The sequence below is a fragment of the Prinia subflava genome, chromosome 5 (assembly GCF_021018805.1).
Source record: "Prinia subflava isolate CZ2003 ecotype Zambia chromosome 5, Cam_Psub_1.2, whole genome shotgun sequence".
NCBI lineage: Eukaryota > Metazoa > Chordata > Aves > Passeriformes > Cisticolidae > Prinia > Prinia subflava.
In genome coordinates, this window is record NC_086251.1 from 40,600,146 (window position 1) to 40,615,224 (window position 15,079).

General features: G+C 44.2%; 3 protein-coding genes across 8 annotated transcripts; 1 reads left to right on the plus strand and 2 right to left on the minus strand.

Moving 5' to 3' along the window:
- Positions 1-4,336: 4,336 nt before the first annotated feature.
- Positions 4,337-7,755, minus strand: LOC134551406 (DNA mismatch repair protein Mlh3-like). The gene has a single exon (XM_063399003.1). It carries the CDS (start codon positions 7,694-7,696, stop codon positions 4,352-4,354), a length of 3,345 nt encoding a protein of 1,114 aa, XP_063255073.1. The 5' UTR covers positions 7,697-7,755; the 3' UTR covers positions 4,337-4,351.
- A 1,102-nt stretch (positions 7,756-8,857) lies between these two features.
- On the minus strand, positions 8,858-9,872 carry ACYP1 (acylphosphatase 1). Its single transcript, XM_063399015.1, has 2 exons — positions 9,712-9,872; positions 8,858-9,516 (listed from the first exon to the last, which is right to left on the minus strand). The coding sequence occupies exons 1-2, from the start codon at positions 9,793-9,795 to the stop codon at positions 9,301-9,303; spliced, it is 300 nt and encodes a 99-aa protein (XP_063255085.1). The 5' UTR covers positions 9,796-9,872; the 3' UTR covers positions 8,858-9,300.
- Positions 9,873-9,988: 116 nt separating this feature from the next.
- On the plus strand, positions 9,989-14,018 carry ZC2HC1C (zinc finger C2HC-type containing 1C). 6 transcript variants are annotated; one of them, XM_063399010.1, is made up of 4 exons: positions 9,989-10,779; positions 11,272-11,599; positions 12,243-12,341; positions 13,171-14,018. In XM_063399010.1, exons 1-4 carry the CDS (start codon positions 10,535-10,537, stop codon positions 13,435-13,437), a joined length of 939 nt encoding a protein of 312 aa, XP_063255080.1. In that variant the 5' UTR covers positions 9,989-10,534; the 3' UTR covers positions 13,438-14,018. The 6 variants fall into 6 exon arrangements, with proteins under 6 accessions (XP_063255080.1, XP_063255076.1, XP_063255081.1 ...); XM_063399006.1 differs by having other exon boundaries at positions 11,272-12,493; XM_063399011.1 differs by lacking the exon at positions 12,243-12,341.
- Positions 14,019-15,079: the final 1,061 nt, after the last annotated feature.

Genomic DNA, 15,079 nt, shown 5'->3' on the forward strand with positions numbered 1-15,079 from the left:
ACAACCATTATATTTGCAATTTTGGACCCAATATCAGAAAGTAAAAAAAATCTAAAGTTATTCCTATTTTGCATGAGATGCAAGGTAATACTTACCTCTGGGCAGGGGACAAAAACAGGATTATCCCATTCCAAAAGCAATGACTGTAGAGAGTTCTCCTCTGCATCTAGGAAAGAACACATTGATAATAAGGGACTCCCACCATCTGTCAATAGAATGTTTGCTGGGTACCTCAACCTCACACAAGTATTATTTCTTATTTTTCCTTCATAGAAAGGGGAGAGGGTACAAATAAATGATGGAACATGGCACTAGGATTCTGTACTGTCTGCTTTAACTAAGAAGCACAATGTGCATCTTTCTGACTCCTAAAAATGCTGCAGCACAATTCAATAGGCCTGGAAAAGGGCTGGAGGGACGGTAGGGAAAGAAAGACCTGTTTAGCTACCCACTCCCTCTGGACAAAGTTACATACCAAAAACATTATTTCATCCTTTCCACTGCAAAAAAAAAAAGTGTGAGGATTGAAGCTATTTTTCACATTCCAAGGCTGGAATGAGTACAAAGAAGTGAGTAGGTAATTATTCTTCAAACTCATGACATAATTCAACAAAGAACTGGGTATTTCATCCTGTAAATAAGTATCCTTTAACCTGCCTTCAACTCGAATTTTTTTTTCCAGTTCTAGATCTGAGATGACTCACACAGTCCCATTGTTAACAGACCTTGAGTAATTCTGGGTTCCTGTTGGGACATCTGGGAGAATTCTTTGATTTCTTTTTACCACAGAACACTGTGTCCTGGAAAGCTGGCCCTACCTCTCAGATTCTGGCTTGCCTGAGTCTTCTCTTTTTGAGGTCTAGGAAGGAAGGGAAGCACAATCTCACTTCTAAAGGGATGGCATCTGAACTGAAACCCTAAACAAAAAAAATAAATTTACTGCTGCATAATCAGCAGCATGCAAAATTATTAAAAGCTATACAACTATTATAGTCTTATAAAGGAGTGTGCGCTTAGCCCTATAAAATTTTGAGTATCCCACAGACTTCATAACCTAATATTGAGAAACAACAACACAAACGTAAAAAGCTGAGAATTATCAGACATACATGCCTCGGGAAATATAAAAATATTACCACGGTTTCTGCAGGACCGTATTTAAAAATTGGCTTCTGTTTTAAACTTGTAATAATTATTTCCACAATTAGTGCAATCAGAAGTGTTTTCCCCAAAGAAAAAGGATGCATATAGTAGTCTATCGGAGATCAAAACACTTGAATTCCCTCTGTTAAGGAGTGGCAAAACTGTCAGTCTATTACCACTCCTATCAATATTTAATACAGTTATCAGAAATTTGTAAAACTGAAAACTCCAATTCAGTGAGCCCACATGAGATAACAGAGTCAGTCCAACAATATGTTCCACCCACCCAGAAATGATCTAATATTACAAACTTCTATTGTTATCAAGAGTATTAAAAAGGTGGCTCAGATTTCCAGCACACTGGTAAACATTTCACCCTTCCTTTGGTACAATTCAGTCTTTTATTCTTTGTGAAATAATAATGAATTAATAAAGTTCCTTTCTACTAAGAAATTAAGGGTGTGCATTCAGGAAAAGAGGCACAGTGATAAAGCCAAAGAAAACCAGCTGTGTGCTGATAAGCTCAGTGTGAAAAGACTGTATAAAATCTTAGGCCAGTCCAAAGACTTCTGACTCTTGGCTCCATTCCAGTGAGGATTAGTGACCCTGGGGATTGAGAATCCTTTTGAGAATCCAAACTGGCAGCCCAACACTGGAGAGTAACTCAGCATCTTCTTGTCACAAAACCCAGAGGAGAGGACAAAGTGGCCTGATCTAGTTCCTGGTAAACTATGGCAAATTGAAGAATGCTGCCTAATTCAGACTCTGACAGAACTTTTATAGCTTTTGCCATAAAAAACAGTAACTCTCAAGTTCACAGAAGAATCTATCATCTGTATCAACTTAAGTCCAGTATTTTATACATGTAATAGACAAAGAGTCATCTCCCTGTCTTTTCTTGAAGGGAAGATCCTTGTTGAAGGTATACATTGTTCATAAAGTTATGATTTACTTGCTCCAGGGTTGGTGAGACTTCAGACTTGGCAGAGATATTAATATGATTCTTCTGACAAGTACCATCAGAAAAGGTGCTGAGGATAATAACATATATACTTCATGCAGGCAAACCCCACACAATTACCATATTTGAGCATTCATTTTCACTTGCCTCAGTTGGATCATGAAGATATACCAGTGTACTGACACAGCATAATGTAAGGAACAAAAATTGCAAATATAGCTGGCATAATAACAAAGACTAGGTTGAACTAGGATAGTTTCCTACTACAAATGCATTGTTCAAAAACCATCCAATGGTGAAACAAAGTTTGATAAATTTTCTGGTAGCAATCAGTTTAATCAGTATGAAGGCCTGGGTCTGGCCTACAAAATCTAACATCTCTGCTGAGCATGTGGCTTGTGGCTGGAAAAGACGACAGACAGCCACTGCTGTCATGAAAAAGAGGACATGGATTATTCTTACTTATTTCCACCTACTGCTAAGCAATCTAACTTCCCCAGAATTGTGTATGAGATGCTATTCTTAGGGGCTATGAAATTCTAAGTCAACACCATGGGGTTGACACTACTCGAAAAAGCAAAATGAAAGCATACAAATGAAGAAATGATTGCACTCCTGGGTCTTAGCAGCAGTCCAAAACAGCACTCAACATTAAGAGACGTGAATGCTGCATTAGGGCACAGTTACGTTTATTCCTACAGCTGAAAGGAACAACCATGCTTTGCTTCAAAAACATACAAAAGAACATGTTTGTTGAACTTTGAAAACCTAAGACCTGTAGGATCTAGCCACAGTTCAAACACCCTGTGAAGGTTTGGGAGGTCCAACTCTTAACCTAAAAAAATAAAATCAGACATCTCCCCAAAGAACTGACAGAGTTTAGAAAGACTGGCACCACTGATACAAAGGAGAGTAACACCAATGCTAAGGCTAAGAACAGTGCCATGGGAGGTAAAAAGATGCAATACATTAAATGTCTTCAAAGCCTACAGACTGTGCATCATCTGAAAGCATAAGGGTACATGAGGTATCATCTCTATAAACATGAATGCACTTCCCAACACTTTGGATAGAAGCTCAAGTTCTACATCTCAGGGCTTTGGCTGGTTACTAAAGAGCACCGTGGGCAACAAACTTGGTATACCAGACACTAAAATGTTAGTCAAGGTGTGTATACTTGAGCTTGCAAGGAGTTTTGCATAATAAAAACTTGCATCAAGTTTTCTTCAATGGAACACAATAAATATTAAAAACTATTGGCATCAATTATTACACATAAAAGGGAATAGCTCAATAACTGAAACACTTACTGCACCACTGTTTCTGACTGGTGACAAACAAAGAAGCACCAGACAAAAACGGAACAAACCAAAGGCCATGACAATTGATTAGACAAATTTTCACATGATAAATATCTAGAAGGAAGTCCAAAGTACTTTTTCTAAACAAATTATGCAGCAGAAATAAAGTCTATGCAAAGAATGGCTGCATCTTCACTCATAAAATCTGCCTATAGACAGAATGGAGAACAACTTGAGAACACAGATATATTCATTGAAGAGAAAATTATCAAAGACAGTATTAGACAGACAAACTAGATTAGGAAGATACAGAAAGACAAAACTCAACAGACAGATCAGTGAAAACTCATGAACACCGTGTCCCTGAAAAAAAATACAGTGCAGGGTTCTTTCACTAGTGGAAAAAGTCCACCATCAAAACAGCAACAACGCTGTACAACATCTACTACAAAGTGTGAAAGAACAGCCCACCTTCTAAAATCCATGGACAGGAGACTACACATTCTCAATGAAGTTAGATTTTTTTAGTCATCTTTCAAGAGTGGCTTTAAATTTTGTATGTAGTTTGAAAAAAGATCATTTTAATATAAGGCTCTCTTTAACATTCTTAGAAACATAACCACTTAGGACAAAATGGTAAAAAATGTGATACTTTTCTAGTACACTTACTTTGAAGTACGTTTCTCGTTTTATATGTGACAACAATTATATGTAACTGTTATCACAGAGAATGTCATGATGCCCAGTGAAAACTACGCAGCTGTTAATTGACATGATACTGACATTTCTTTTTACCATTTTAATAAAAATGATCTTTCAATATCATTACTGTTAATGTTTTACTGTCTCCATAGTTCCCAACACTTTCTTGTTTTCCATGCAGCTATTACCTAAAAGGCAGTGACTAATTCAGTAAAAACTCTCAGGTGCTGCCAGCAGGATTACTTCATGCACCTAGAAGAACAGTTGCCCTCATGCCATTTTTACAACCACCACCCCTCTTACCGTTCTCTGAAACGACATTCACAGCCATTGTTGTAATATCTTGAATACAGGCAGTTTGAAATCCTTCGCTAGGAGGAGTGCCGTAGGTGCTGAGTCCAGTTGCTTTATTGATATATACTGTCTTACCCGATAAAGCATCAAAATCTTGCAGCCACACAGAACACGAATCATTCCTGGCATTGCCTGTGCTTGTGTTGTCGGCAGAGGATTCCAAGTTCCTTTGTAAGGTCTCATGGGGAACCTCAGTATCTTTCATATTTTGTTCTGAGGATTCACCTAACGTACTTTTATCTTTACAGATTATGTTAATACAATCATTTTTAGCAGGTAATGATAAAACACTGCCTGAAGAGACTCTGTACTCTCCTTCTATACTGCTGAGTGGTGACGAGCTGACAGGACTCTTCATAGACTCTGCTATCACACCATCTGATTGTGAGCACATAGTCTCCTTAGAAATGCTGGACTTACACTCCCGCACCTTTTCCACTGAGGATTTATATGTTTGACGAACATTATACAACAAATCATTATTTGAAGATTCAAGATCAAAAGAATGGTCGCATTTTCTATTTGAGTCTGTTTGGAACTCTTCACCAAGTTGTTCTACTTCTTTGCGATCAGTTTTCATTCTGGACAGTTTGGATGATAATGATTCTGGAGATCTTTTACAACCTGTATTTTTGTTACTAACCAGAGAATAATCAGACAACGTCAAAGGACTCTGACAAAGGGCTCGTTTGTCCTGTGATATTTTTCCACTGCAAAATGAAGTCTTTTCCAAGGAACCAAAACCTTGGCTAACTTTATTAGAATCTGCATCTTCTGCAGGCGGAGTTTCACAACTGCTGAAATTTTCATCGTCATTCCCATTCTTTGAAAAGTCACAGTTAATTTCCGAATTAAGAACTGGGAGACCGCATTCACTTTGCTGTGACGTGGGTGTTGGTAGTGTAGACTTAACTCTCCCATAATACCTCCTGAACTTTTCTAATGACCCCAGCTGCGTGGACAAGCTCAGTTTCTTAGAGAGCTGAGGTCTTGGTACAGCTATCTGTCTTCTAGCGTTTTTGATAACAATTTTCTTGCGAGGAATACCCGAAGAAGTTGCCAGTGGCACTTCCGTATTATTCAGTGTTTCATAAGGTCTTTTATTGGTAGCAGCAGGCATAGCTATCTCCTCCCTCACCTGATGTGACAAAGGTTTGTTCTCATTACCATCAGTCATGCATACTTCTCTGGTAAAAGAAGCTCTACATTCTTTATTAGTATTACTGGAAGTACCCTTAGCATTTGAAGACTGAATCACAGCGCTCACTTTGTGGTCAAAAATATCCTTGGCACTGACAGGGCCAGGCCTACACTGTGTGTTTAATGCAAGATTTGTTTCCGTTTGTTCACAGTCCTGTGGGGGCTCATTTTGCACAACACTTTTTATAAGGCCTGTAAGGCTCAACTTTAATGATGCTGAACTAACAGCCCCTCTTCTAGCATCATCTTTCACTTCAGCTGTTCCCCTGTTTCTTCTTGCATTACACAGTCTCATTAATGAACTTCCAGAGACAGTTTCAGGTTCTGCTGCTGTTTCAGTAGGGTCTTCTCTCTCAGGCAGTGACTGAATAATATCCTTATTTAAGACACGGAGCTTTTTGCTCTCCTGTGTTACTTGAGCTTGCTGGCTGCCCACATCTTTTACATTATTCTCTGCACCATCCCTTATGTCACCACAACCATCTACTTCTCTTATTTCTGATCTGGCCCCTGCACAGAAAGAGGAAGGAAGATGTTCTGAAGGTTTCAGGCAAGTATCAGATACTTTTTGGGAATTGTTAGTGTATTTTGGCTTCTGTTCTGAGGTATGTGATTTAATTAAATCAGAAACTGTGTCATCTTTGCTTGGCAATGGAATCTCTGCTTTATTGTTTCTACATGGATTAGATGACTCAGCAGTGTTCTGAATTGGGGCACTTGCAGTTTCCTGTACATTTTTACTTGACTGTATAAGACTTGAACTTTTTTTTCCAGTAATGGATTTCCTCTTGACATCTTTTGATTGCAAGGTACACATTTCATAAGAATCCACAATTTCATTACATGCTTTCTTAAAACTTTCTTGGATGCTCTTCTTATCAAGAATTGAAGGCTTCAGAACCGGAGCGTTATGCAAACAAAAGTCATTACGTTCATTAAATTCTCTGATGTCCTCGCTACATGGCTCAATAAATAAATGCTCTCGTTTCAAAAATGTTTTCACTCCTTCCTCTATGCAAGTTAGAAGAACATCCCAGTTCTGGAACTCAATCAAAGTCTTTGCAGGTTCCAGGCACACATCATAGTCACTGTATGCACAGGTTACATTGAGAATAAATATCCCGTACAACTCTGGCCCACAGCGATGGCGACCAGGACTTGAATTAGCCTGTCGGCTTGCAGGGACACTTTTTGCCTTGCAAATTACACTTTGTTTTCTTAATAGAAAATCAATTAGTTTATGTAGTTTTGTCTTTAAAACAAGCCTTCTATTCACATACAAGAACTGCATATTCTTATTGTAATGTCCCTCAGTACTGATAAAACCACTTATCTCAAATCCGCCAGACTTGTGATTTATTTCTCGCAACTTCTGGGATCTGCCCAGTCCATAAATTTGACAAAACCGAGAGTACACATCTCGTGTCTTAGGGAGCTGAAGAACCATAGAACAAGAAACATCATTTCTTAAAGAAAGGGAAATAGAAGGATGCATTAGGGAGACAGCCTCTACCTTCTGTCTCACTCTCTCAATTTCCAGCACAGGGTCCATACACTTTCTCCTCACTGGCAACTGATAGAACAGATTGCACACAGTGACTGTAGTTCCACCACTCGGTCTGTTCAATTCAGCTTCACATACTTCCAGCGCTTGCCCATTGTGAAACAGTTTCATAAATGTTTTTGCTGTCCTGCTGGTCTTAGATGAGATTTCCACTACACTGGCCATGTTGGCTATACTTGCCAAAGCCTCTCCTCTGAAGCCATAGAAAGTCAGGTTCTCCAAGTCTCTCACTGAGCTGCACTTGCTGGTGAAGTAGCGCTTTCCAATAGCCTTTAAGTCCTCTTTCCCCATCCCAGAGCCATTGTCCACCACCTGGATCTTAGAAGCTTCCAAATCCACCCTGATAGCTACACACGTTGCTTTGGCATCGATGCTATTGAGCACAAGCTCCTCAACACACTGTCCAAAAGAGTTGACAGTGACTCCAGAACGCAGCCTGGCTCGCACATCTTCCACCAAACGTTTGATCATGTCAAAATCTGATAAATGAGAAACACAAGGAACTGCAGGAGGCTCACTTCTCCATGTTCCTTAAAACACAGAGAGAAAAGGAAAAAAACTTAAAGAAATACAAATTAAAGACCTGAAAATACTTTCGTCTATTTCACTCACCCTCATAAATACACTTTTCTTAGTTTTCTTGGCATTCAGAGGCCTTTTCTCTTATTTCCTACATGCTCAGGCTCTGACTACACATTGTCAGTGTCTTCAGGGTAGATGGCCAGAGCCTGAATCTAAGTTTCTTATTAACACACACTGTGTTCTCAAATTTAGCATACCCATATCATACTCGTACCGCATGAGTCAAAACTTACAGGTTTCTACTGAAATTTTCATCAGAATTATAGAGTAAATACCACCAAGAACTGGGGAGAAAACTGCTTTTGTCCTGTTTTTACCTCTAGGTCCCCACAAAAATTCACAGTGCTTCGTCCTGGTAAAACAGCATCTGCTGCTACTTGACCAGGAAAGGAGAAAAGCAGGCTTGGCAATGGGTGTCAGGGAAAGAGCAAGCTGTTTATGCGAAAGAGAACCCACTGTTTTCAAGTGCTTGGCGCCTACTTGTTTCCTAGTGGCATTCAAGAGGCCTGCTAGCCGTGCCTGGGGATCCGGTGCCACCGCTGTGACACGTCTCTCGAGGCTCCCTGACCCGGGGGCTGAGGAGGGCAGCGCGGACCCGCGGCTCAGCTCGCCACCACACGCCGATCGTGCCCTGCCCTCACAGCCGGAGCGCCCTCCGCTTCCTCCTCCCGGCCGCCCCGGGCGCCGCTCCCGCGTCCCGCCCTCGCCCCCTCAGCACCCACCGGACCGGGGCGGGCCCGCAACGGCCGCCGCGCGAGACCAACGGGCCCCGGCCGCCGGGCTCCTCGCGCGGGGCGACGGCGCGTGCGCAGCCGCGAGCGGGCAGCGCCCGGGCAAGGGCACGCCGGGAGTTGTAGTTCCGGCCCGACGGGCCCAAAGAGGCCGGGAAGGGCGGCAGCTCGGCCCCGCTGAGGGAAGCACGGCTTCCCCTGGCCATGCCCGCACAGCGGCACCGCGGGGAGGGAGAGGGACAGCTTGGGCAACAAGATCCAGCTCCGAGAGCCGTCATCTGCTCAGCCCCTCCATCCAACATGCATGCCACACAGGAGATGATATTCAAGCAATTTTATTCAACAGAAAATATTAAGTTTTGGAATAAAATTAATTGCTTCTGAGGCATTTAGTGCACAGAAATAATAGTTTTAGCGATGTTTTCTTTCGGCATTGACCCCATGATTTCCTTCACACGAGCACCACACTCTACAAATTTCAGATTTATCTCATGTACAACTTCCCAAACCACGTACACTTAGAAAAATAGGTTCTAGCCCTGAACAACCCTTTTAACAGAGACAACATACCTCTTCCTCAACCCAGTGGAATTCTGCAAAAGGCCGAGCATCAAACTAACAGTACAGCAAAACAATAAATTAGAAATTTAATAAAATAAAGTTCTCTATAGCTGAACATTGGCTGACTGAACGAGTGAGGAAGAGGGGAAATGTTTCTTGAGGACAGCTCATGCTCCAGACTTTGCTTCTTCCTGGACAAAGTCACTTCAAAATCTGGAATTCCTTGTGCTCCAGCGCCTTGATGTTCTTCTCATTGCTGAACTCTGCTCGGCTGATACGGGACTGAGGACTTCCTATCTTCCTGAGCCATTCTTGCAGCTCCCGCACCCTGGCAGCTGGACCCTGGATTTGCCCTTGCACAGTGCCGTGGCTGGTATTTTGGACCCAGCCAACAAGTCCCAGTCTCTTAGCCTCCCCCTGAGAAGACAATGCAGAGCAAAATGAAGTTAGTCCAAACTGTAAGAGAGCAACAGAACAACATTCGCATATAGGAGCCAATTTTCCCCGCCCACCCGTGGCTCGGCCCCTCCAAGGGGCGCGCAGTGGGCTGACAGCGAGCGCGGCGCACGCCGGCAGGCAGGGCGGCCCGCCCCCGGAGACCGCCGCACCCACCTGGGTGTACTTGCGGAAGAACACGCCCTGCACCTTGCCGTGCACCTCGTAGTCCACGGACAACAAGCCCTCGCCGTCCGCCATGGCGGCACCGCCGCCTCCTCCCGCTGCCCCGGCTGCTGCAGCCGCCGCGCTCCCCGCGGCGCCTGCGCCGCGTGTGGCGGCCGGGGGCGGGGCCTCCCTCTTGCGGCCAATGAGGAGCCGCAGAGGAGTAGGGCCCGCCCCTCACTCGCCGCCTCACGGTGGAACGTATCGCACCGCCTCACGGATAATGCATATCGCACCGCCTCACGGATAATACTGATGCCTTAAGTTTTAACTTTCATGTTTTTTCAGATTCTGTGCAGCTAGGGGTGTAGTTCTGAGTCTCATATTAAGCTCTAGTAAGCTCTCTTCACAGAGTAGGTAGACAAATCATTTTCTTGCTGACGACCAAGGACAACGAGTACAACTTTCAGGCTCGAAAGCATAAACAACAGTGGACTGAAGAAAGAAAACAAGGATGAGGCTTCTCAACCCGAAGCTGTAATTGGACAATTAAACCCCAATATGCAAATGGACCAAAACTTATAAAAGTGTAAGACCTCGTGACCGGCAGTCCGTTTTGTGACATTTCGAGTCCACCTTGGGTGTAGCCCTAGTCAGGCTCTTGTGCCGCCCAAGGTGTACACTTAAAGGCCTTTCAATAAATATCTACTTTATTCTCTAGCTCTGTCCAGTCTCTGTTCCAGGTCAGCCTTCCCAAGGCATCAATACATACCGGACCGCCTCATGAATAATGCATCTCGGACCGCCTCATGAATAATGCCCATCGGACGGCCTCATGACTCAGGACCGCCCCTGGCCGCCGCGCTCGAGCCGAGGTGGAACGGCCGCGCGGCCGGGAGCGATCCAGGGGCGCGCACCGGCCGGAGCGGCGCCGGTCTCCCGGCAACAGCCACCAACCAGCGGCGGGCGCAGCTCCGAGCAGAGGCAGGAGGGGTCGGGTCTCTCGGCCATAAGCGCAGCGTGTGGCGACGCAGCTTGCCGAGGAGGGAGGCCGGCGGAGCGCCGGGCGCAGCCCCGCAGGTAACCCCGCTCGCCCCGCGGCGTGAGCACCCGACACACGTAGGGGAATGCGGCGGAACGAGCCACAGGAAGATTGTGCCAAGCTTGGTTGGACTCCTGCATGTCCGATCTGTGTGACACAGTGTTGAATCACACTGCCATGACTGAAGGGACACTTTAGGGGAAACTGCCTGGGGAGTATAACAATTCCTCTGTCATTGTAGTATATTTCTGCTGCTACCATGATAAGGCAGGGCTCAGACAGAAAGAGAAATAAAAGTGTGTCTTATTTCTGGCTGTATAAACGGTTGGGACTAGAAGAGGCAGCATGGGAGCTCCCTAGATGGAAGGAATATAAAGATTTATAGAAAGAAGAAAAGTTACAAAACCTTTACTAATACTTATTATAACCTTTTATCTACAGCCTCCATGCATAAACTATTAGGAGATTTGTTCAGTTTTGGACAACACTGTCTGTAAGGGCTTTGCTTCTAACCTCAGGCTCTTTCTCAGGCACCGAATGGCTTTTTTCCCACCGGTGACTCCTGTGGTGGCAGCTACTAAGTTTTCTCCTGGTTCCCAGCTGAAACATCAGAGTAACAACATTTCGCATGAATTCATACTTGACAAAGAGGAAAGTTTAAAAGATCTCTATGCACAAAAGAACCAAAGATATTCCTATTCTATGTCTGCAGAAAGCACTCAGGACAGTCCCAGGCGTGGTGGACTAGAGAGCAAGTATCTCATCAGCCAGGCCTGTACTCTGTCAGCTAAATCATTGGGCAGACATCAAGGAGTGGACCGTGCATATCCCCTGCAACCAGTTTCTCACCAGAAGAGGGTAAGAGCTCTGTTGCTCAACACAGGAAGTTCCCCATACATGCAGGAAGGTCCAAATAGAAGATCCAGCTCAATAAGCAAAGGGATGGTTCCAGCAGGGATGTCTCAGTTAGCTGCAGTGCTCTACCCTTCGACAGGAGAGCCTGAACCATCAGCTACCCATCTACACAGGAGAGAGCTGGCATACCTCCTAAAGCTGGAGGCAGATAGAAGGAACCTAGAAGAGGCAATTCAAAAGAAAAAGGCCCTTCTTGGAGAGAAGCTAAAGAGGACAGAGGAGACACTTAGGAGGATTCAAAGAGAGAAGGAGCTTAACAATGTAGAGGAGAGAAGAGAAAGTGAAGTGGAGAGAACCCATGAGCAAAAGACCACAAGGCACCCTGAAGAGAAAATTTTCAGAGCTGCAGACAGGCCAGGTGTTGGGATTTTCAGTGGGACACAGTCTGCAGAGGACACTATCCCCAACCCTGGTACCAATCTCCACCCCCAAGAGCTGGCTGTGAGGAAACTCAAGGAGTGTCTCGTGGCCACAAAACACAGCAAAACAAACAACAGCAAAATACAAGACAACATACCCATGGAGTACTTAGCTTCTTGTTCAAAACTGGCCCCAAAACACAGCCTTTCTCTCTCTGCCCTCTCAGACCAATATGCTGATGACCACAAATCCGCAGAGATGCTATACATGCAGGCTGCCAGTGCTGTGGAGCAGGAGGAGTTTGGACAGTGCAGCTTCTGCAAACGTAAGTTTCTCTGCACGAGGCTTGAGAAACACATGAGTATCTGTGGCAAGAACCAAGACTCCAAGAGGAAAGTGTTTGACTCCAGAAAGGCCAGAGCTAGAGGAACAGAACTGGAAAGGTATCAACAGTTGAAGAGCTCAAGGAGTCCTCAGGTAATGTGCAGTCCCTTTGCCTCCCTGGATCCACATCTGCTGTTCACACTCCTTCCACTTCAACATCTGACTGAGACACAAGCACCTTCCCATGTACATGGGGCTGAGGGATACAGTACAGCTATTGCCTCTGAAAAGTTCTTGCCAAATGGATAAACAGATCCATTTAAAATCTCATAGACTGAGGCAGGAGTCCTGACTTGGCTTTATAATGTGTCAAGGGTGTACTTCTAGAGAAAGCTCACTTCCTTGCTGTAGCTAGAATGCAGACTGGTTCTGCAGCAGCAAAGCTCTGTGACATTAGGGGCAGCTGGGAACTGACTAAAAATCCAGACAATAACACAGTCTGTTAAAAAGAAGGCAGTGGGAACATGCAGCTCTGTTCCTGCAAAGCAGGTGTATCAACCCTCTGTAGTGCAAGTGTAGGGCCCTACTGCTTGCTTTTCTGGTTATCCTCAAGCTCTTTCTAAATACTGATGTTTCCATCAGTATTTCCTTTACATCATCCTTTGTGCTGGTCTTTCTGATTCCCTTTGTGGGACTCAGCTTCTCAGGCTGGGTTTTATGTCAACAAGGAATGCACAGGGACGGGTGACATGGGTTGGGTTCAGAATGTAAGTTTGAGAATGGAGGCTGATGGTGGTCCCAGTTGCCCTGACTGCCTTTCCCTTCTGCAGAGTAAAACACCACCCAGAAGGAACAACTGGAAAGCGAAGCACGAGGCTCTCATCCGCATCATGTCGCAGGCCCGCCAGGCGCAGCAAACCCTCACCAAGGGGAGGAAGGTGTCTGACCTGCCCCCACTGCCTCCCATCGAGAATCCAGACTATGTTGCCTGCACCTACTGCGGACGCAAGTTTGCTCCCCAAGTAGCTGAGAGACATATTCCCAAATGCAAAAACATAAAGAATAGGCCCCCACCTCCACCACAGAGGAGGCGCTGATGAGGCAGTGCCCCACTGTACCTGCTGCTGTGGCTCCCTGCCTGGTGTTTGCCAGATTCCCAGCTATAGACACTTGTGTTTCCTGTAGTCTCAACACTGGCCGCAAGCTTCCGTGTACAGCAAGTGAACAGCTCAGGATGAATAAGCTGAATAATGGAACTTGTATACTTTGACTGCACCTAGGTTGCCCTACAAAAGATGCCCCTTTCCTCATCACAAGGAGCTCAGGATCAGAAATTCCAGGGGTTAGAAAAGCTAACAATAGCAGGCACTTACTGTTTGAATCCTTATGTCAATTCATGTGCGTAGAACAGCAGGGATACTTGGAATCAGCCAGGCCCTTGAGGCAACAGAACGACCATCACAATCAGATTTAATATTTTTAAAAATGGAGTTTTCCTGCAGGCCAAGTTGCTAGGAACCTCTAAAAAACAAAGCTTGCACCCTTCCTTAAGTCACCTGCTTATATTCATCTTGGTTGTGGCAATGGTAGGGAATTATGACAAAACATATCCCTTCTTTTGTTTTCTTCTCAAGATGTTATTTTTCTAGATTCTAATTATTAAATATATTAAACTAGTTCTCTTGTGTAAAAGTTATGTTAAATGGTCACAGACTGGTCTGTGTTTTCACAGTAAGAATGACTATTTTGTATGAGAAAGTTGCAACAAGAAGCAAACAAGGAATAAAAAAACGCCACCAGCTCCTTTCACAAGTCCTCCAGTAGCAAAAGCAGCAGCTCATGGGAGCCTAGGGAAAGATCTAAAGCAACTAGATTGGGCTGGAATAGTCAGAAGCTGAATATGAAGGAATACTGCAGCCTTCAGTGAGTGAACCTGACTCCTGAAAGAGGTTTGAGAGCTCCTGTCCTATAGATACGTGAGCAGAAATCTCAATCCCTTGGCACACCCTGGAAAAGCATGAAGGTCCAGAAAGGATCATTGCTGCACTGTGCCAACCAATGATGCATGTACAAATGAGAGAAAAGGCAGACTCTAAAAAAAGGGAAAATACTTTACTGTATTCAAACTGATCGGAGAAGCAAGACCACTGCTTCAGATAGCAAGAGGTAGGAAAGGGGTATACTGTAACCTTTATGCCAGCCTCCTTGGATTCATGAAAGGTATCAGTGATTTGAACACATTAGTTAAAAAATTCAGCACCACTGCCTGTCTTCTAATATTAACTCTGTTTCCCTTGCACTATGTTTTATTGACAATATTTAGTGGACCCTAAAGGTCAGCGGTGTAAATGGTGATGTGGACACACACAGAAAAGCATTTGATGCTGTAAAATAAACCCACATGTTGGGGATTTTTCACAACTGACAGGCAAATGGCTAACACTGGGATTGAAAAGATTGAAACTAGATTAAACAAAAGTTATTAAAATTAAATCACCAGGCTTCATTTGTTACCGGTTTTGGAGCTAATATAGGCAGTTCACCCCTTTTCACTATCCAGAAAGTCTCTAATAACTGGTTTAAAACTTAGGAACACGTTAGACCAAGTCTCAGGCTCAGCACAGAGATTTAGGGTGCTGCTTTGCTATCATGCTTGGTTACCCTGATGCTACTCAAGCTGTGTTACTCATGCCAGCTCAGCTTCCTCTTTTGCTCCTGCAGTACAATCCTCCTCTCAGA